General features: G+C 40.7%; 1 protein-coding gene across 1 annotated transcript in view; it reads left to right on the top strand.

Annotated features, from left to right (window-relative positions):
* Positions 1–12,341: 12,341 nt before the first annotated feature.
* Positions 12,342–22,323, top strand: part of LOC115751293 (disease resistance protein L6-like) — a 32,326-nt gene continuing 22,344 nt past the window's right edge. Inside the window, exons 1-4 of the mRNA XM_048277006.1 lie at positions 12,342–13,132; positions 14,017–15,108; positions 17,182–17,493; positions 17,589–19,004. Coding sequence (XP_048132963.1) covers positions 12,476–13,132; positions 14,017–15,108; positions 17,182–17,493; positions 17,589–19,004 — 3,477 coding nt within the window. The 5' untranslated portion in view covers positions 12,342–12,475. The remainder of the gene's footprint in view (positions 13,133–14,016; positions 15,109–17,181; positions 17,494–17,588; positions 19,005–22,323) is intronic.

The raw sequence follows: 22,323 nt of genomic DNA, 5'->3' as shown, positions 1-22,323 counted from the left end.
CCTCACCCACATCGGCATGGGTTGCCGGCCCTTGGCTAGGACTCGACGACCCTCTCCGACGATGGATCTAGACAAATCTGCCACGCATCACACACATGTTTGCTATGTGCACCAGAGGTAGTATTGCGCACCATATGCGTTGACCAATCCACGATCGGTGCTTGTGGCGCGTGGTCACTATGACGCCCTGGAAATTCGACCTCTATAAAGTGCCTAAATTCAATAAAATGATTAAAATTGAATTTCAACTTGTAAATTATTTTGGATCGTAAGGACGTAAGCGATGATTATTAGACGATTCCCGAAGGGTCGGTCAGATTAGATTAGGTTTCGAAAATCTTAGTCGCTGCGATTTAGGATCTAAATCCTAGTGTTCGAGCCTAACCTTGACCGACTCTAGCCTGTGAAAAGACTAAAATAACCCCTTTCAATACACCAAAAATCCATTCAGTCCTAAAATGCAAAATTACCCTTTTGCCCCTCCTTTATTCACTATAGTCCAAAGAAATTCAAATCCCAAAAGGTGGGCCCTCTTCTTGTCGATCCCACCAATCGGTCACCCTTCGACCACTCCCGGTCGTCGTCCTCGACCCCTCGACGTCCCCCGGAGCCGTTGGAAGTCGTTCGACGCTTGTGGAGCCCGATTCAGCCCAGTCCAACCTCTTCTATTCCTTGCCTTGTTCTAGCGCCGCGGCTGCCCTTCTTTTGCTCGAGCTCCGTTGCCATGTCCAGCCGCCGTCGCCGCATCCCTCGGCCACCATGGAGGCCCTCGACCTTGGTTCAACCATCTCGCAGCCCGTCAAGCCACCACAAAGCCCTAGAAACCTCCAAGACCAAAGCTTGACGTCCGATTGCCTATTTTGGCTGCCCCCGCTCCGCCCCGCACAACTTCTATTCGTGGCTGTCCCAAATCATGATCTCAGATTTAGCAAGTAAACAAAATAGATTTATGAAAATATATACTATATAAGTGTGAAAATCTTGACAATGTCATTTATCACGTAAAAGAATAATTTTTTTTTTTGGAAAAAAGGGAATATTCCAGATCTCTATCTTATTAGTCCAGAAAATCTTGAAAACTTTACTCTTGCTTTTAAAAATATCCTGAAACTTTCGACTTTATCGTAGTGAATATGAAAACTTTCCACTTGCTCATGAAAGGCTCTCACTTTGTTCCCTTGACCAAAAAGAAGTAGAAGAAGAAGAAGAAGAAGAAGAAGAAGAAAACGGAGCCTCAAGGAAGAAAGCTCGATCGGCCCGCTCCACTACTGCCGTACATTGCCGATCGCTACCGTACACTGCCGTCGGTTGTTGTCTCCGACCTCTAGAGAAGAAGGAAAATAAAAATAGAAAATAAAATGAAAATAAAAAAACACGTTTTTAAATAAAGAGAAAAATATTTTTAAAAATAAATTAGAAAATAAAAATAATTATCTTAAAAAAATTTTAAAAAATCACTAGATTTGTATTGTATGAAAGGGCTTTAGCAATATCATTTTTCTTAACAAATTATAATTATTCCATGAAAGAAATAGATGTTATAGCGGCACGAAATGAATAGACAATTTATGGATTATGCATGATCCGTATTCATTTTATTAGTAATGTTATATAGGTTGACTTTACAGTGACAAGATGTAATAATTTGACTTAAATGAAAAAATTGTTTTAGGGAAAAAAATTTATGTAGTTATCAAACACGTTCTGTTTCTCTAAAACTTGTTCAAGAACAGCAGAATGGATTAAAATTGTTACCAAATATACACTTAAGTACTAAATCGGAGAAAAAATGATCGCTTAAATACCTCCAAGTGAGAAATTCGGCCAAAGTGATTAAGTGTCATTTATAATTAATCTTTTAATCCGGCGTGGCAAATTTTTTGAAAAATAAAGTCCACGTGGATTTCTAAAATTTAAAACAAGCTAATAAAATTTTAAAAAATTAAATTAAATTTGAAAAAAGCTGAATTTAAATTAAAAAAAAAAAAAGAACAGATGGTTGCACAAGCAACAAGGGTTAGGGGATAGTCGGTAAGGGATCGGCAACCCACTTGACCATAAGCGAGGGCTTGTAGGCTCTCGGCCGGACTTGGGTGAGGGCGAGAGTTAAGATCCGGGTGAGAGCCGCAACCATTGCCCACAAACCCTCACCCACATCGGCGTGGGTTGCCGGCCCTTGGCCGGGACTCGACAACTCTTGTCGATGATAGATCTAGACAAATCTGCCACGCGTCCCATGCATGTTTGCCGTGTACGCCGCAGGCAATGCCACACACTATATGTGTTGACCAATCCACGATCGGTGCTTGTAGCGCGTGGTCACCGTGACGCCTTGGAAATTCGACCTTTATAAAGTGCCTTAATTCAATAAAATGATTAAAATTGAATTTTAGCTTGTAAATTATTTTGGATCGTAAGGATATAAGTGACGATTATTGGACGATTCCCGAAGCGTCGCTTAGATTAGATTAGGTTTCGAAAATCTTAGTCACTGCGATTTAGGATCAAAATTCTCCCATCCGAGCCTAACCTTGACCGACCCCGGCCTGTGAAAAGACCAAAATGCCCCCTTTCAGTACACCAAAAATCCATTCAGTCCTAAAATGAAAAATTACCTTTTTGCCCCTCCTTTATTCACTATAGTCCAAAGAAATTCAAATCCCAAAAGGTGGGCCCTCTTCTTGTCAACCCCACCAATCAATCACATCCTAGTCAAATCTTGGTCAAAACCCCCCACCCATACACACACACACACTCTCTCTCTCTCTCTCCTTGCTTATTGTGCGACTTCCCTTCCCCCCCCCCCCCCTCCTCCTCTCCTCCTTCATTCTCCTGTCTTGTGCGACAACCACTCCGTTTAACCGTTGCTTCGCTACTCCGCCACCACTATGTCTCCTTTCGACCGCCGTGTGTCTCTCCACAGCAGTTGAACAACCTCGGGAGACCTCGATGCCCAGCCTATCCTGCTCGGCTCCCGTGGATTGTTCGAGCCGTGGCAGCCTTGTCGTCACCCCCAAACACTACCTCACTACTCCTCTGACCCTCGGCCACGACCGCAACCGTCCCGAGCCACTATGGAAGCCGTCGGACAACCCCACGAGTAGCTTGCACCCAAGCGCTCTTGTTCAGTTTCCCCAATCTATTCACTTCTATTTCATTGCTTCCAACCCAGCGCAGCCGCCCTCCGACCACTCCCAGCCATTGTCCTCGACCCCTCGATGTCCCCCGGAGCGCTTGGAAGCCGTTCAACGCCCGTGGAGCTCAATTCAACCCCGTCTAGCCTCCCCTATTCCTTGCCCTATTCTAGCATCGCAGCTATCCTTCTTTTGCTCGAGCTCCGTCTCCATGTCCAGCCGCCGTCGCTGCGTCCCTCGCCCACCCCGGAGGCCCTCGACCTTGGCTAAACCATCTCGCAGCCCGTCAAGCCACCACAAGCCCCGGAAACCTCCAAGACCAAAACCCGATGTCCAATCCCCTATTTTGGCCGCCCCTACTCCTCCCTACATAGCTTCTGTTCGTGGTTGTCCCAAGCCACCAGCCGCCCTCTCGAGCCCCAATACTACTATCTTGGAGTGTCGTCGCCTCATCCGACCACCCACGGTCGAGCTTGAAGTTGAGGATCACTTGAGAGTCATCGAGGAGCCCGAAGATCAAGTTTGGCCGCGTGTCATCGAGAGTTCGACGAGTAGAGCCGAGTTCGTCCCCGTCGCCGTCGCCATCGCCGTGGTTGTCCAAGTCTGTTAGACAAGTGAGTTAGCCCCTAACTCTCGGTTAGGATGCTAATTGCATTCGACATTAGATTAATTAGCTCGTTAAGGTGTTTAGGTAGTTTAATTACGATCGGATTTGTTAAGGACTTGGTTTAGGATAAATGATCGTAATTGGTTAAGTTAGTTGATTAGCTAGGTCATTTGTGACTAATTGAGAATTAGAATTGATTGATTGTGATTGTTTCATCGTTGTTGATTGGAATTGGAATAGATAATGGAATTGACTACCTTCATTTGATTAATGGTCTCTTGAATTGTTTGATTTGAATGTTTGAATCGACTATTGATTATCACGAGTGTTTGATTGGGAGCTAGTCGCCTCGAACCGCTTGAAATGTTAGTCGAATTAATTGTGCATTTATATGACCACATGTGAGATCAAAGTGCATGTTTTAGCATGAAAACGGCATTGAGCCAAATATTTGAGCATGTGTATATGAGCATTCGACTAAATTCAAAGAAATGAATTGGCTGGATGTCGAATTACTTGAGTGGTCACGTAATCGAGAATCCCGACAATCATTATCTTCCGATTGGTCCGTCCTAGCAATCATTGTTTTCTGATTATCGGACGTGCATTAATCATTATCTTACGGCTGTTCGTTAGTCGGTCGCAACTTGTGAAGGACCGAAACCCTTATAAGGATTCCCGTTAGCTTCGCGTCGTGTCGACAATTGTTGTCTTCTGGTTGGTCGAGTGGGGTCACATGGACTATTAGAAGACGTCGTTGGAAGTAAGGGACGATACTTGATCTTGCCAGGAGAGCACCAACTGCCTAGTATGCTAAACCTATGGGTCATATTTGTTAGTAAATGGAATAAATGTGGTGTCCTGTGCATACAAGTGATGTGATGTTTTGTCAATGAATCGGTCGGTTTGACTATTATGTCACGTATGCATCGCATTATGTGTGGCCACTAGAAGGTAAGCTTGCATGTGATTGAGATATCCGTTACGTGATGTTGTGATTGCTTGTTAGGACGTTACGAGCGAAGCAACACCCTAGCCGAGCTTAGGTGTTGACTCACCGAGATTATTCTCACTCCGTCGTTTAACCTTTCGGGCTCGAAGTGATGGAGAAGCCCGCTAGATTCGGGTTTTCGTCTGACCGGTCATTTAATATCACGTCTTATCCGGTTGCGGGCACGGAGCACGTTTGGGAGCATTACATCACGACAATCCGAGTCAATGAGAGGATGCCACACCTTGTGGCACATCTCTTCAAGGCCCGATATTTTCTTGATGGGATGGTCTCTTCAGCCAACTCGTGGGCTTGAAGGGCCTCATAACCCGGCCGTTTATGCTTTTGCTTGGGGGCCTAATGGACCTCGATACTACCGATGGGAAGATAGTGGATCTCGAGTCCGATATGGAGGTTGTACCTGCTAACACCCGGTTTTTAATCAATCTTTTTCCCATTTATTTTTGGGAAATTCATAAAAAATTCATAAAAAATTGGAAAATTGTAAAATCAACTTTGGTAGCCTTGGCCAAGCTCAAGGAACCATTTTTGATCAAAAAATAATTTTTCATATTTTTCACATTTTTTGATATTTTTCAGAAAATAGGAAAATTCCCAAAAAATCAAGAAAAATACTATTTGAGGTCACAAAAATACAGAAAAATAGTCGGTATTTTTATTTTAATTCCCTTTTCATTTTGATCTCTTGAAATTTGAAAATTTCAATTCGGATTTGTGTGTTCTTTTACAAGTACACCCTTCGAATTAGGCATAAAAAATACCATCCGAGTCATTTCATTTTCTTTTTGTACTTCTTATGAGTATTGACATGGTTCTTCAACATTCCATTTCACATTCTGATCCAATTGCACTTTAATTTGCTCAATTTCGGCACTAGGGACTTAATTGCACAAAAAATTCTTTCACTTTAGTCCCTAAAATGCCAAATCCGAAATTAAATCTTCCTAAGAGACACCCATGGAACCCCATGATTCCTATCCTATAGTTTTCGACCTTCCGAATCCAATGACAGGCTCAATTGACGCTAATTCTTTCACTAAGGACTTCAATTTTGCAAAAATCACTTTTGGATCCTACCCAACATTTGGGGATTTCACTCAATTCCTAAGGTATTTTTCATGAAAATCACATTTTCAGAGGCAATCCTTGTTGGGAAAGTGATTTTTGGTGTCGATTTTGTAAAAAAATGATAATTGCTACCTTAATTGGGCCTTCCTTCGCACAAACCGGCCCTGCGGGGTCGGGTGGATCCAACCCGACAACCCGGCGCTGCTCATCATCTTCCCCAATGCTTCATAGGCGCAAGATAGAGTGGGGTAGTCAGTTTTTGGGAATTGATTTTCCCCAAGAAGCTTTGAGAAGGTTTAACGGTAAAGGCTAATCGGTTAGAAAGGGGAGAGGGGGCTCGCAAAAAAAAAAAAAAAAAAAAGGGGGAGGAGGACGAAAAGAAAGAAAGAGGAGAGGGAATTGCTTTTCCGGGCCACCGAAGCTCTGCAACCGGAGAACTCGGAGTTTCACCTCTCGACGATTCGGATGACGCTAGGCGACGCCACTACCTCCCTTAGCTCCATCTCGACCTTAGAAACACGCCGAGCCAATTCCTCCGCAACCTCTGAAACAAGTAAGCTTCGCCGTCGTTTTTAAGCTGGAATTTCCAATGACCTAGCTTAAATGTATCATTGTTTCTTCGAGATTCTTTGTTCGAGTTGTTTCTTATGTTCGGCTACTTGTGTTTCTGTGCTTGGTTCGCGTTCTCTCTGCATAAAAACGTACCGAGTTGACCTATACCCCTCCGGCGTGCTCGAACCCGCAACCCGGCATCTCGGCCTCCACAGATGTTCACGGGTCAATCCGGCCCGTAGGTAAGCTCTCTAGACCTTCATAAACCTATTCTTGGAGTTTGTTAGCTTGATTTTAGACTAACGATTCACTGGTCATCCGCCATGGCCGAAAGCTCTCGAGCTTCGTTCATGGCGATTCCACTGTTATTTTCGTCAAGTTTTGGGCATATGTTGATGTGGAACAGATGAGGTTTAGATTGATACAAAAATCGAAGGATTTCGGGTAAGTTTGGACGTCGGAAATGGTTTTCCGGCGAGGCGTCGGTGAAGATCGCTGGCGCCGGTCATCTTCTCGAGCGAAGACGTTGACAGGTCAACGTAAGTTGACTTGGTCAACGTTTATGTGTCGCCGACGTGGCAGCCACATCGGTAGGTTGTTATAATAGAAAACAAAAAACAAAAAAAGATTTTGGATCCGACGGCCCAAAGCGTGCTACATGTTGAGATCTTAGTTTTTTCGAAAAATAAATTCACTTCTTTTTTTTGGAAAATATTCTGATTTTCAATAAAAAAAAATTTGTGATCACACGGCGTAGGTTTGGCTGCGTGTCACTATTCCGATTGTTGGATCGGATTTTCGAAAATTCGAACAAAAACAAAAATCATTTTCAAAAAATAAAAATTGTTAGATCAAACGGTTGAGATTTAATCACACCATTTGATTTGAACCGTTGATCATCGATTGAGACCGAACAGTCACATTTGGTCGCGCTATTTGATCTCAACAGGCGATTTCGGTAATTAGATCGTGCGGTGGAGATTGAGTCTCATTTTGATCTAGACTGTCAATTCCAGTTAGAAAATCAGATCGACGGGCATGCGCCATGTGGCGCAATCTAGAGCGTCGCTCAACTTTGGGCGAGATTTTTGAAAATCTGAATATAATATGCAGAAGCGACGCCGTTTTGAAGGGGTGCCGGGCCGAGCACGGGTTTGGATTGGGTTGACCGGTTTGTTAACCGGGTTAACCCGGTCCAACTTTGAATAAATAATAATAATAACATAATGAAAAAAAATCATAGAAAATCCAAAAAAAATTAGGAAAAAGTGTAGAAAATTCCTAAAAAGTTCTAGAAATTCTCAAAAATTGTGGAATGGCCACAATCAACTGGTCAATTCTATTTTTGAGATTTCTTTTCCCGATCTTTCCCAAAATGATATTTCTACCCTTTAGGGGTAATTTGTCTCCAGAAAATTTCAGAAAATTCCAAAAAATGTCGAAAATTAGGAAATGGGTCGGTTTAGGTGGCAAATCCTATTTTCAACATTTCTCACTCCAGATCTCTTCCGAAATGACGATTTTGCCCTTTCTGGCAAATCGTCCCCAAGTTTTCTCAAAATTGCAATTTTGCCCCCTCATGGGTGAATCACTTCCAAATCACTCATGACCTCTTCTTATACTTTGAATTTCCCTTTCCCTAAGCTGATAGAGCTATACTAGGAATGCCACGTTGATTTGATGCGATTTATCCTCACGTTATGGATTTCTTGATTTGCGCGTTTACTTTGACTGATTGTGATTGCTAGGATAGTTACTCCCATATGCATGAACTCCTAGATTTAGGATTCGTACCCCACTCGTCCGTATGAAATCCGAGATTAGAAAAATTCATTCAACTTAGGTACCAAAAGAGCATCAATTAAGGTAATTGGTGTAACTAAGTCCCCAAACCCACTTCTCTGGTTCTCGTAGAATCGAATAGAAACTCATGACTATTCGATACGGTTTCCAATCATATCTTCCACAAAATGATTGGTGCCGACTCCTTGGCATGCACACGTAGCACATGTCACCGGACCGCACCGAAAGGTCGACTCGATTTTATTCTCCGTTGCGATTTAGGTAATGGGCCTTGGGAGAGGCCCGCGTCCGAAGGTCCACACGCAATCGGGCCGGAAGGGTGACCTATTAGCCATCTTCCTCTTCGGATCGAGGAGGGTCGCGACAGTACCCTCTCGGTCGTCAGAGATAGTCCTTTCATCTTCTTTTGATAACGGCCATGTCTAGTGGTCATAGGTGGAGATGGACTTTTTGGGGTGGAGCTTAGTCGTTGAGGAAGACCATGGTGGAGTAGTCTTTTGAGAGTAGATGAGAGTATAACCTTACCTAACTCCTATATCTTTTTGAGAGTCTTAGAGGGCCGCCCCGAAGCATGAGGTTGTATATGTTAGTTAGTAGCTCTGTAAGGTTAAGGATCATCTGTTCTTGTTATGAAATGAAATTGTCTTTTGCATGAATGACTGTTGTGTTTATCTCCCGCTTTACTATTCCTATATATTGGTTTGTCTGGGAGAGTTCACGTTTCCGCATGCGTCATAATTGAGTTGGTCGATAGTGTGCCTGGATGCTATCCTTTGTGACCCAGTGGCGAATAAGGTAGGGATGTCGCGAGATAGAGAGTCGGGACGTGACGATTACACACGCCGCCTCCCCCGTGTTTTTAAGCCGTGCATGGGGGAGCATGTGGCCTCCGATGGAGGCACACCACCCACCGAAATGTTTTTCTTGATGAGACGAGCCCGAACATTTGGTCAAAATCAATTTGATCTAACAAAAATTTCGAAAAAGGGCATAAATTGAAACTTTTAGATGGAATGCCCTAATAGCACATATATATAAGATGCTAAAATCTTATGATAGCAATCCCATGATCTACATCACTAGAACATAGAACTCTGTATGGAGAAAGAAAAGTGTTTGTGCGTTTCATTTGGAATCCATCGTTCTTTAGGCAAAATAACGACGGTCCAAGCTCAAGATCTTCTCCTTCATAACCCTCTGTGTAACCGGCTTGATGAACTGTCCCTCACAACTCTTGTTTCCTTATGTGAGATGATTTATGAATCATTAGGGTTAGAGGAGAGACTTCAGCGCTATTTATAGAGTTTTTCGCTGTGCCCTTTCATTATGGACCGGGCTCAACTTGACTCACACTAGCTAGGCCCATATTGGACAAGTTAAGAATCATTATATCTTTACCTTATTAGACTAATCCCGTAAACGGTAAATTTTCATAGGACGGTAAATTACAATCTCAATTAATACGACCCCACATAGAAAAATTCTTACATTGATCATTTCTTATGATACTTGACAATCGTTAGTGACATTATGTTAGCATAGGCGAGTGGGGATAATACAACACTTTAGTAGTGAAAAGAAGTTTAACCATTTGATACTACAATATTTAAGAGGCTCAAAGCGAGCGGGGTAAATTCCTAAGTGGGATCAATAGCTTAAATATATTTCAACAAGATACCTTATCTGAAAGAATTTTATAAAAATAAGAATGTCCACGTTAACCCAGCCATGCTACGTAGGATGACGAGTGTTCATGTCAACGATTTTTAGCCAAAATTGACATGATAGACTCAATTGAAAGAATGTGAAAATGTTTGAGACTCTTTTGGCACAATTTAAAAATCTAGAATTCAATTGACACAAACGTAATGTAATAGATTAAAGACATTTTTGGTATTTTTCCTCGACTACAAGGGCTTCTACTGTTCTCGGTCAATGAATTATCAAATTTATATCTAGCTTCAGAAAGTGCTTTTTTATTTTGATCCCTTTAATCCTTCAATGATTTTTGCAGCCGGCCTCGTAATTTCGGGTTATCATAAGTAACTTTCTTAAGCTTATCCCTGACTCAGGGAAAGCTTTTATGAATTTTTCAGTTGCTTCGTAATCAAATGAAAAAAATTTTCTGACAACAAAAAGTACATAAATATTGGATTCATCAGGCGCATAAAAGGTACTTCAAGCGTTTGAATAAAATTGAACTGAAAATCGAATTTATACCGGAACATAATTGAATCAAACCAAAATTACGTGCATTTTTTGTTCGGATCAGATTTCGGTTAGGATAATAATATAAAAAAATTATTTTTTTTCTCTCGGATCGGATAGTTTCGACTTGGTTAACCAAAACCGAACCGAACTAAAAAACAACATAATCCACTCATAACGGATTGAGTTCTCAGAACGGCGCAAAAAATAGAATAAAAAGAAAACCAAAAACCGAACAGATGGATCGCAGATGGGTTCAAAGCTAATGTACACACAAATAATTCGGTTCGGGTGTCATGAAAAATCGAACCGAACCGAACTTTTGATACCCCTACATTTGAAAGGCCAACACAGCATGACAATCAACTTGTGTAATCTCCATTACGAGTCTTGAAAACAGCCTTCCACTACTCATCTCTAGAGCACACCCTAATTCCATTGTATCTACTTCGAAAAGACATGCTCTATGTAGTTGAAAGAGTATCATCCCGGCGTGGAATGGGAAAATGATACTTTGGGTGCATTTGTTTGAGTGAAAATATTTTTCAAGTGCACGATTATCAATATGCATTCGCCGCGGTACATAATTCTTAATTCTCATGAGCAAGTAAAGCAGGAACTATTCAATCTACAGGATGATTTTTTCATTAATTCATCTTATGGAATGAAATTCCTTGTGGCACGGGAAAAGAAGGGGGAAAGCAGGAAGGAGCAGCAGCGAGCAAATATCTCTCCACACGAAAGGCATCCTTGAGGGAATATTTTTGACAAAAATCTTGCCGACAGCACAAAGGCATGTCAAAGCACTGGTGGTGGTGGATCTTCTTTTCCACGCTAAACGTCGTCGACACTAGCATTTATTTGTCGTTTTAGGCCACTTCTGTCTGACAAATAATACCATAGCAGCACTTTATGTTTTTACTTTTGGTTTTGGTGCGGACCGAGGAGAAAGGGGCCTAATTCAAATCACGATGTCATTTTCTTGTTCTGGTCCAAACTTCGGTACTCCTTTCACTCAACGAGAAATAGAATTACATGAACTAGCGTTCTGAAAATCGCAAAAAAGTAAATCCCAAAGGGATTGGGGGGTTTAACCAACCAGTTAGCTGGGAGCAAGTTTTTTCTATGGGCCTTCGCAACCCAATCGACAGCACCATTTTCTGTACGTGGGACATAAGTTTCTTACACTGCATCCGTGCCCAACTGGGTCATGATGGTTTTACAATTCATAAACGGGCCTCTAAAAGCCCAAGGACTATCCTCCTGTTCTTGTAAAAGATAAGGGATAAATTAGTTGTCAGTCAGAATGTCTATTCTCATCTTTTCTCGTACGGTTTTGTGCACAAAGCCCAACTGAACCCTTTGACTTTCTAGCTTCTCCTTCTGGAGCTCCACAACTCGAAGCGTGTTCAGGACGGCTAGGGTTTCCATCTCCAACACTGAGCTTGCTTCCTCCTCTTTCGCAAAACCTGTAACGACGAGTCCCCTGCTATCCCTGCATATACCAGCCACAGAACCACGCTGCTCTCCTACTATCCACGAGCAATCCACGTTAAATTTCCAAGCCCCCCGGTCCCTGCGGTGTCCCTCCATCAGGTATCTCTTCATCCTTTTCTTTCGCCTTGCGTTTGCAGTGCTTTCCTCTCTCAAAGATTGCTACTTCTAACTCGGCTTCATCCGCAATTAGATCTGATTTGGGCTGCCTCCCTCGGAACACCATGTTGATTCGTTCTTTCCACAGGCGCCAAAGCAGGTTGGCCAGCATAGCAGGATTGGGGAGGCTTTGAGTGGGTCAATTCCTTGAGGTAACTCGTGGGATCCAGGCTGTCCGGGGGACCCACTCTCACGTCTCCTTTGAGTCGAAGCAATAATAAGAATATTTTGAGTGGAACGTTGGTAAAGAACTTTTGGTTTTGCTTCTTAATTCAGCATCGAAATTCCCTCATATATTTTTCTCTTGTACATCGATCGACCTCAAGCACATACTTAGAGGGCGAGAAGAAGGCATTTCCTATTTCCTCAGGCATTTTGGTTTTTTCGACGGGCAATCTTGGAAGGAGAAACTGAGGGCAGGATCAGAAGAAAGAAGAAATGGATCGTCTCATTTTTGGGCACTCTTTCGCCGTGCTCGTGGCGGTGGCGCTGATCCTTCTCTCGGTGCTCGCGTTCAATTTCCTCAAAAGGGAGAAAACCAGTCTGCGTAGAGATGGAGAAGATAGAGATATTAGCGGATCTGGTTTGCCAACCGCGCCGGCGGAAACTAATGCCAATCCGTCTAGTTCGTCGATCGCACTGACCGGAAACCGCTACGACGTGTTCTTGAGCTTCAGAGGCCCAGATACTCGAGAAGGCTTCACCGATCACCTCTACTACGGACTCATGGATGCCGGAATTCGTGCTTTCAGAGACGATAACGAGCTTCGCCAAGGCGAGCAGATCGGTCCTGATCTTTTGGCGGCCATCAAGAATAGTAAGATCCTGATCCCCATTATCTCCGTGACTTACAGTTCGAGCAAATGGTGCCTTGATGAACTGGTTCAAATGATGGAGTGCAAGAATAATAACACGGGGCATCTAGTGTTGCCTATATTTTACAAAGTGGAACCATCTCACGTGCGGCATCAAATCGGGAGTTTTGGGAATGCATTTCGTACACGTGAGAAGCGTTTCGACTTAACGATTTTGGAGAAATGGAAGCAAGCGCTCAAGGAAGTCAGTGACTTGAAAGGATGGGAAGCCAAAGGGTACTTCTTTTTTTCACCAAAACATTCTCTATTTTCTTTTAATTTGTCTGAGCGTTTAATGCTTGTCCTAATTCCTACCTGATTCATTTCTTCTTTGTTTCTTCAATAAAAAAAAAGGCACTAAGATCCTGCAATGCATGAGTTTTATCAGTTATTCTTTTTTGTAGTTCTTGACTTTAATGATGTCGATCAATCTAATTTTATTGTTACGATCCACTTCGCTTGAATTAAACAAGATTTTCTTCAATAAATTCTTACTCTCGTATCCAAAGATTTTGTAGCAGCGCCATTCTTATTTTTCAGGTTTATATTATAAGATCTATTAATCTTCATCTGAAACTTTTCTGAGGTCATATTTATTTTAGATTAATTGTACAACTTATTGGTGGTTCCTGTTTAACCTTCCTAACATCATGACTTTCCAGATTGGTATTGAATTCGTCTGGCATCAAGATTTATTACTTGTTTATTGATTGATGGCTGAATTCTCATATCGAGCTGGCTGATTGGATTTTTGCTTATTCAAATGCTCTAAAAAGTTCTCAAAGTCACGTCCAGGTCATTCCTAATATCTTTAACAAACAAGAAGTTGGAAATTTGATTCACATCCATAATAAGTACAATAATCAATATTCATTAGCGATACCCTCAAGTTTGTTTTGGCTCAACAAATAATGTTAAAGAGTAATGGAATGGGGTACGCCGTCTAAAGAAACCACCAGTACTTCCTACTCTGGTCTTTGCATATAAGATAGTATATAGAGGTGTGACAAAACAATTCTTAAAGTTCTGATGATCCCCCAAAGTTATTTACTGTTGTCTCGTTAGATAAACAATATAAAATTGTTGTGGCCACATATTTGAACTCTTGTCAAATTTGGCCAGTACGAAGGAGAATTAGTGAAAAAGGTTGTCCAAAAAGTGTTGAGCGAGTTAAAGAAAGAGTTTGAGTTGGTTATTCCGGAGAATTTGGTCGGAATTGATACTCATGTAGAGAAGATTATGGAATTTGTTGATAAGAAGTTTAGCGCTACCTTGTTTGTTGGAATCCATGGAATGGGAGGCATTGGTAAGACAACTCTTGCTAAAGCTATCTACAACAAGCTCTTTCATCAATTTGAGTATCACAGCTTCATTGCGGATATTAGGGAATCAAGTAAGCGTAATGGTCTTGAGTATTTGCAAAATCAGTTAATTTCGATATACTTGAATCAAAAAAATCAAGTTTCTAATAAAGATGAAGGGATTAAGTTTATCTCTTCCAAGTTTGAAGGTAAGAAAGTCCTCATCCTTCTTGATGATGTGGATGATGATGATCAGCTGAAGAGTTTGGCTGGAAATCATAATTGGTTTTCTTCGGGGAGTAGGATCATGGTAACGACCGGAAACAAGGCTATTCTTGACAATTGGGGGATGGACCATAGTTATGAACATAAGGAAATGGATATGAATCAATCTTTGATTCTATTTTGTAGACATGCATTTCGAAGGGACTTTCCTCCAAGTGAATTTGAGGAAGACACTCGTAAAGTCATATCCACCACTGGAGGGCTTCCTTTATCTCTGGAGGTTTTAGGTTCATTCCTATGTGGAAAAAAGCCAACATTGTGGCGCGATGCGATAAACAAGTTGAGAAAAGTCCCCCATCAGAAAGTGCGTGAAAAGTTAAGGATAAGTTATGAAGCATTAGAGCATGGACAAAAACAAATATTTTTGGATGTAGCTTGCTTTTTCATTGGCACCGATGGAAGAATTGCATCTTACATGTGGGACGCTTGTGGCTTTTACCCGGAGGAGGGAATTGAAGTATTGAGATTTATGTCGCTAATAAAAGTTGAAGATGATCATAAGCTTAGAATGCACGATCAATTAAGAGATCTTGGCGGGGAAATCATTCGCGAGGAAAACCAGCTGGAGCCTCGGTATCGTAGTAGGTTATGGGACTCCGAGGAAATCTTGAAAGTGCTAAAGCGAAATAAGGTAACCATTTCTCTTCTTTTGCTCCTTGAGTCCATGTGGTACTGTCGAGGTGATGATGGTCTTCTACTTAGTGCTTGGTCTAGTGAACAAAGAATCTTTTAATAAATATTTCAGCTTATTGACGTAATTACAAAGTAGGAGATTGCTCTCTCTTAGTAAGTATTGCAACTTATCCGAGATTTATCAAGGAAAAATTATCAACAAAGTCTTAATGCTATTTAATTGTGCCAATTCGGTGCTAACTTTTTTTTTTGTGGCTAATTGAGTTGTAAACCTTTTGTATTTATGCCAATTCAATCCATCCGGCCAACTTTGGCCAGCGGTCTTGACACAAAATTTTTTAACAACATTTTAATACTTTTCAAATTATTTTCTTTCTTTTTTTCTTTTGTTTCTTTACTTTTTGTTTTCTTATCCTTCTTCCTTTAGTCGGTTGCCGGTAGGCATGGGCCGGCGAGGATGACCTCGCCGGCCACTAGTGAGGACGACCTCGCCGGCCACTAGCGAGGCTCATCCTTGCCCAATGACGGCGAGGGCGAGGACAACGTTGGCCTCGTCCTCGTCGACCCTCACCTTGGCGGTGCCAAGTTAGCGTTGACCCGTGTCCACGTTAGAGCCGGGGCCGGCCAAAGTTGGTTTGATGAATCGAATTGGAACAAATGCAAAGGTATAGGACTCAAAAGGCCAAATTTTTTTTTGACTGAATTGACACAATTGCAATAGGTTTAAGAATTCGACCAAAAAAAAAAAAAAAAGGTTTAAGACTTTTTTTGGTAATTTTCCCAATTTATTCGATACTTGATAGAGGTATTTTAATTTTGTCTTTTTAGAGTAAACATGGTGAATGGTGGAGATAGTGTCGGCCCTCTTTTTTTTTTTTTTTTTAAATATAAATAACATATATGACTTATTGAAATTTTGTGAGGGAGGTTTATCATGAAAATGATTAATCTGGGTATGACTACTTCCTTTTTTTTTTTTTCCCCATTCTCTTGGATTCCTTTTAGGTATTGGATCTAGTTCGTTCCCCACTAATTATGTCATTCTCTTTTGAGTATCCATGAAATGTTGTACAACATTGTGGAGTACAACAAATACATTTCCGAGTTTGGAGAAACTGACATGGATTTGGAAATCCATGGATATTTTGTATTACTTGTTTATTTCTTATGCATAAGTGAACTTCCTGGGTGAACAGACTCGTTAAAACATCCTTCCCTGAGATTGTGAGAAGCTGAATTTGTAGATCCCTAAATAAAATCACTCAATTTGGACTAGATATGGTTTCACAAAAACGGTTATTTTCATTTCTAGTCTATTCTGATGAAGCAACTAATTGTTCGTTTGATCCCAAAGTAGATTAGGAATAGCTATTCTCTCAAAATTAGGATTTGCTATTCCTAGGGGGCCAAGGGATTAGTAGCTATTCCATGTAGCCAAGAATAGCTTCATTTTTCATGATTCATAAATGATTTTGCTTTTTAAGAAATTAATTATGATTACATTAAATCGAAGTTATTACATAAGGACATCAGTTATTATACAAATAATATTTGAATAATTCAATTATATATAGCGATGATTGATTTATAATATATCAAAGTGCCATATAAATCAAATTGTAACTTACACTAAAACAATATGTTATAGAGAACATACATATAATCAATATAATTTCTTAATTACTTATAATTAATGCACATTGTAACTTGATTAAATCCTGTGCATAGCACCTACACCCTAACTGGTATAGTAATAAAGCTACAATACAGGAAAGAAGAGGATCTACAAGTAGTAGAGTTTTACCGTATATAAGCCATTAGATCGGTAAAAGAACGTCTATATAAGAAACTATGTATTATTATAACAAGATCAAAGTACTTATGGCCTATTTTCGAAATCGAAGTTGACATCCTTCAGTTTCTTGGCCTTTAAAAATTTTGTTTATCGGCCAAAAGGGAAAGTCGTATCTTCACTTTGCTATTCTTTTCAAAACATCTTTGCGTGTTCATAGCAACATGGACATATGTTATCAGACTCCTCAATGTGATGAACATTGATTTTTACTTATAGGGAACAGAAAAAATCCAAGCCATTTATCTTAGCAAAGGAAGTTCAGAATGCTCCGGCAAAACAGCTGACCAAGATTGCGATATCCACACGGGTGAACAATTTAAGAATTTAACAAGTCTAAGGCTCCTTCACGTGAATGGGGCACGTTTTAGTGGAGATTTTGAGAACTCTATAGAGGAGTTAAGATGGCTTTGCTGGTGGAATTGTCCCTCAACTTTTGAAGCAAACAATTTTCATACAACGGAATTAGTTGTACTCGATTTGTCAAGAAGCAAGATTTCAGATGAATGGCGAGGATGGAGTTCCATCATGGTAAGATGGAAAAACAAGTCTTTCTTTTTGCCGCTTCCTTTTATTAATCATAATTAACCTATGCTAACTCCGCAACAATTTTCTTCTTTTATCAGATGGCAAAGAAGCTAAAATTTCTCGACCTTACGGAATGTCGATCTTTAAAAGGAACTTTCTTCCTATCAGCTTTTACGAATTTAGAGGTTTTGATCCTCCAAGGTTGTGAGGAGGTGGAGCAGATTGACTCCTTGATCGGAGACATGAAGAGTCTGGTACGCTTGGACTTGGGGTTTTGTAGGATGCTCAAGGATCTGCCAGCAGAAGTGGGCAAACTAGATGCATTAAAGCAACTCCATCTGCAATATTGTCCCAAAATTTCTGTAGTACCAGACAGTATAGGGGCCTTGCAGAATCTAGAAATTCTAGATATGAGGGGCAGTGGGATAAGAGAATTGCCAGATAGTATAGGGGCTTTGCAGAATCTAAAAATTCTGGAGATCAGCGAAACTAGGATAAAAGAATTGCCGGAAAGTGTAGGGGCCTTGCAAAATCTAGAAATTCTGAAGATTAACGACACTCAGCTAAAAGAATTACCGGAAAGTATAGGGGCGCTGCAGAATCTAGAGATTATGTATATTGGTTGGACTAGGTTAAAAGAATTACCCAATGGCATTGGAAGGCTGACAAAGCTCAGAGAGCTAGATGTTGCATGCTCTGATATTTTTGTAGTACCAGAAAGCATCAGTCATCTTTCTTCGCTGCAAAGACTTGAGCTTCATCGTTGTAAGAAGCTTCGATCGCTGCCAGAGCTTCCTTCCAGCTTAACGAGTTTAAGCATCACCTGTCAAAGTCCTAGATTGCGTTCACTTACCTACCTGACCCATCTCAAGAAACTACAACTGTGGGGCTGCAAAATTCTGGAGTGCATCTCGGAGCTTCCATCGACAGTATCAGAGCTTTCAGAATGCTCCCACCTGGCGAATGTTGAAGAATCAGAATTACCAAAATCCGTCAACACTCCCTTCAATTTGGGAGAATTATGGATCATGAGATGCAATTTTATGCAAATACTGGATGTTTCACATTTAAGCCATCTGACGTATCTATATGCTGAAATTTGCTACAATTTACTTGAAATTCGAGGTCTTGATGAATTGAAATGTTTGGAAACCTTGATAATCAAAAGTTGCATTTCAATTGAAAGGCTAGACCTTCCAAAGTTTGGGAGTGTAAAGGTATTATCTGTTGAAAATTGCCAAAAATTAGTCGAAATTCAAGGCATGGATAGGCTGGAGTTCTTAGAAAGGCTGAAAATCCGCAGGTGCACTTCAATTGCAAGGTTGGACCTTTCAAAATCTGCAGGTATGAAGAAATTATATGTTGAAGACTGCGAAAGCTTAGTTGAAATTCAAGGTCTTGATAAGTTGGAGCTCTTGAAAGAGCTAGGCATCTCTGGTTGCCCTTCAATTCAAAGGCTTGATCTTCCAAAATCTGAGGGTTTAAAGATATTGAATGCTAAAGATATGCATTCTGTTAAAAATGCATGGGGACATCTCATAAATGCGTCATTGAGGTTTCGAGAAAAATGGAAGGAAGATTGACTAGGATGACTCAGAATTGTCTACATGATCCACATTTCCTAACAAAGGTTCATAAAGTAGGTAAGCTATCTTTCGAGAGCTATTGCCCCACTTTCATTTGTATTTCCTGTTTGTAATTCCTTGTAGCGTTTATTACATTTTCATTTGTATTTCTGGGTCGATGGTGTTTTTATTTTCTTACTTGAATTCAAGGAGTCCGGGGAAGATGTTCATGGAAGTTATAATGTGATGCTTTGGGGAATATTTCTGCTGATCATGCCAGTAATGGAAATAGATCAAAAGGCCTTCTGAGTCCATCATTTGTAATTAGTCTTCAGGTAAAATTCTTCATTCTATGCAGAAAAATATAGATTCTCCATGTTTGATTGATTCTAGATGCTGAACCTACTGTATAAAAACTGATGTATGCAGGCACTTGACAGCATGGGAAAGGTTATCGTGCATATGGACAAATGCTAAATGAAGGGGCGTATATGGAGGTTCTTCTTATGTGAGGTTTTAGTTTGCCCTGCGCAGCTCAGCATGCAGTTTGCGACTGGATATTTCTAAGGTACACTTAAGAACGAGTTTACGGTGCAAAAGGAATATATTAAAGGAGGCATCTCCTAGTATGCAAACGCTATTGACTTGGGACAAAATTTGTCCAACCATTGTGTTCCACAGGTTTTATCTCACGGAATTGTCTGCATTACCTGATTAATGTACTTGCATCGGTCGAGAAACTCTATATGCAAGAAAGATTCTTCCTATAGTGGTGTGGTAATGTTTGTAGAGTTAACAATACCATCTGTCATTTGCCTGAACTTAAGCAAATAATCGAGATGGCAGATATGAATGAGAATGTCGACCGCACCGCGAGATAATCCCTTATATTATGCATCAGCTCTTATGAGTGCATTTACTTGCTGAAAATAAAAACATTGGAAGCGTTTTCGTAACTTTCCCACGGAAACTTTCCTTTATCCTATATGCCATTTGATGTTTTGTCTTTATTCTGATATATGAATAGCACATGATTATGGGGAAAATAATCATACTATCTCCCACAAAAGCAAGCAACCTAAGTTGAATTCACCATACTAACTAGATCAAAGCTTTTGTGGTTGTGATAATGTTAGATGCCTATCCATTGGATTGAAAGAGTTCAATAGGAAAAAAGATCCGTAAACTTTCGCGTATTATTAGTACGTAGTTTGCTGATGTTAGTTGCTAGACTGATTTCATTCCATTCATTGGCAGGACATGGATATTTTCTAGTGGTGATATAAATACTGAAATATTTCAAAGACTTTCTAGAGGCACTTCTAGATAAACAACATCATCAATGGACCAGGAGCTCGATGTTTCTTGGACTTCTCCAAAGGCTGACAATGCATACTTGGGACAGTAATGGATTTTCGCATATTGTTGTCCCACATTGCCAGGATATTACGTTCAACAGAAGCTTTGCCGAGCTGAAACCGTCCATTACCTTGAGAGGTTTCTGGAATAGTGAAAGTCTAGCCAATTAGATCGATATTGTGCCCACTAACTTGGACGATTGTATTTCAATTTGGCGTTATAGTCGACTTGTTTGTGATTCAGGTTTGGATCTTCATGCTGCAGCGGAAGCTGGTAATCTGTGAATTTGCATGGGTGCGGTCTTCTGTCATTTGTGTGGAATCTTGTCAAGTTAATGCTGCCATTGATGATCGTATTGTCTGGCACAGCTTCCTTAAAAGGGCTCTTTATCTACTGCTGATGTTTGGAGAATGTTGGAACCAGGAGCTTTGAAACGGATCGCACAGACTTGGTTAGTGATCCTTCATAGACTTCCTGCTTACGATCATATGAGCAAGTGGCCTAATGTGAATCGTTTCTCTATATGCTATGCTGAAAGGTCTCACAGCTTTGATTTATCGGTAAATCGCCATTCAGTGTTCGCCTGCTAAACTTTATCGGGTAGACGAAGAGCTTAGAGGTTCTTACTTACGGAAGCTGCAGACAGAGTTGGCTTGGAATTGAGGTGTCCACCGCGGTTGGAAGTCTCGGAATCAAAGTTTTGCGAGGTTGTGATCTTATTGCAGTTGGTTTTGCTGTTGGAATGATAGAGGTTATTGCTTACCGTTCCAGAGTTTGTTCCTTTACTTGATGAAAGACTCAAGGCTATTGAGCATATGGGAGGATAATCTGTATTCTTTTAATGCCTTTTGCGTCATATGATTTCTCCTACCATGTGCAAGGGATGAACATTAGCCTCTGAGAGCGATCGCCTAATAACTTGATCAATTTTGACCAATTTTGAAAATTGATGGTTCAGAAAGGTGCCCTAACAGGGTTTCGCTTGTTTCGTGAAAAATGAATAATTTGAAAAATATTTTCCTAAAAACTATCAGATGTATTTCTTTAAAAAAAAAAGTAATCGAGAAATATTTCTGCTCTGTCCATGAAAATATTTAGATGTAAATTTTTGCCAATAAGGAAAATACTTTTCATTAGTTGATTATTTCAGGCGATATAAGCAAGAAAAATATTTTGAAATTTTCCGGCTGCAAATCTCTCGATGAAAGACCTAACGTTTTGATTCATTAGGCGCATAGAAGGTACTTGGAGCGTTCGAAAGGCTAAGAACCACGACGGTCAACTCATGATATCTGTCGCGAGTCTTGAAAGTGGCCTTCCACTCATCTCCAAAGCGCTTTCGAATTAGATGGTGTCCACTTCTTGAGAACGGAAAACATGCTCGCTTGTAATTTAGTTTACAGCACAATTATCTATACACAAAGTCTATGTAATGTTAAATATCAAGCCAGAATCTCATGAGGAGCAACCAAAAAACTTTCGAACAGTTATGTGCCGCATAAACGCACTGCAGATGCACTTTTGCTAGTTGTACTAGAAATAGAAAGGAAACTTATCGGGAAAAGGACATCGGGAGTACCAATATTTGTGTATGGCGCGCACTTTAATGCCAATATTTTTTCTTGGATCACTTCAGTGCCAAAGTTTTTGAAAGAAGGTTAATTTAGTACCGAGTTCGGCGAGGCCTGCCACAAATCATACGTGGCAATTATTTATTATTTAAGTTGTCCTATGTGGGTTGCCGGAGATCCATGTCAGCTTGTGTAAGGAAGAAACGGCGTTTTTTACTTGTGACCCCAAAAAAGAACATTAAAAGCCCCAATTGGAAACCCCCAACCGGCGAGGAGCCCTAAATCGCGCTCTAATTGAGCTTGCCCCGAGAATCACAGGGATGTCGCCGCTGAATTCG

Source organism: Rhodamnia argentea, chromosome 1, assembly GCF_020921035.1.
Source record: "Rhodamnia argentea isolate NSW1041297 chromosome 1, ASM2092103v1, whole genome shotgun sequence".
Lineage (NCBI taxonomy): Eukaryota > Viridiplantae > Streptophyta > Magnoliopsida > Myrtales > Myrtaceae > Rhodamnia > Rhodamnia argentea.
Note: the sequence above shows the minus strand (reverse complement) of the source record. Positions and strands in the feature narration are given on the sequence as shown.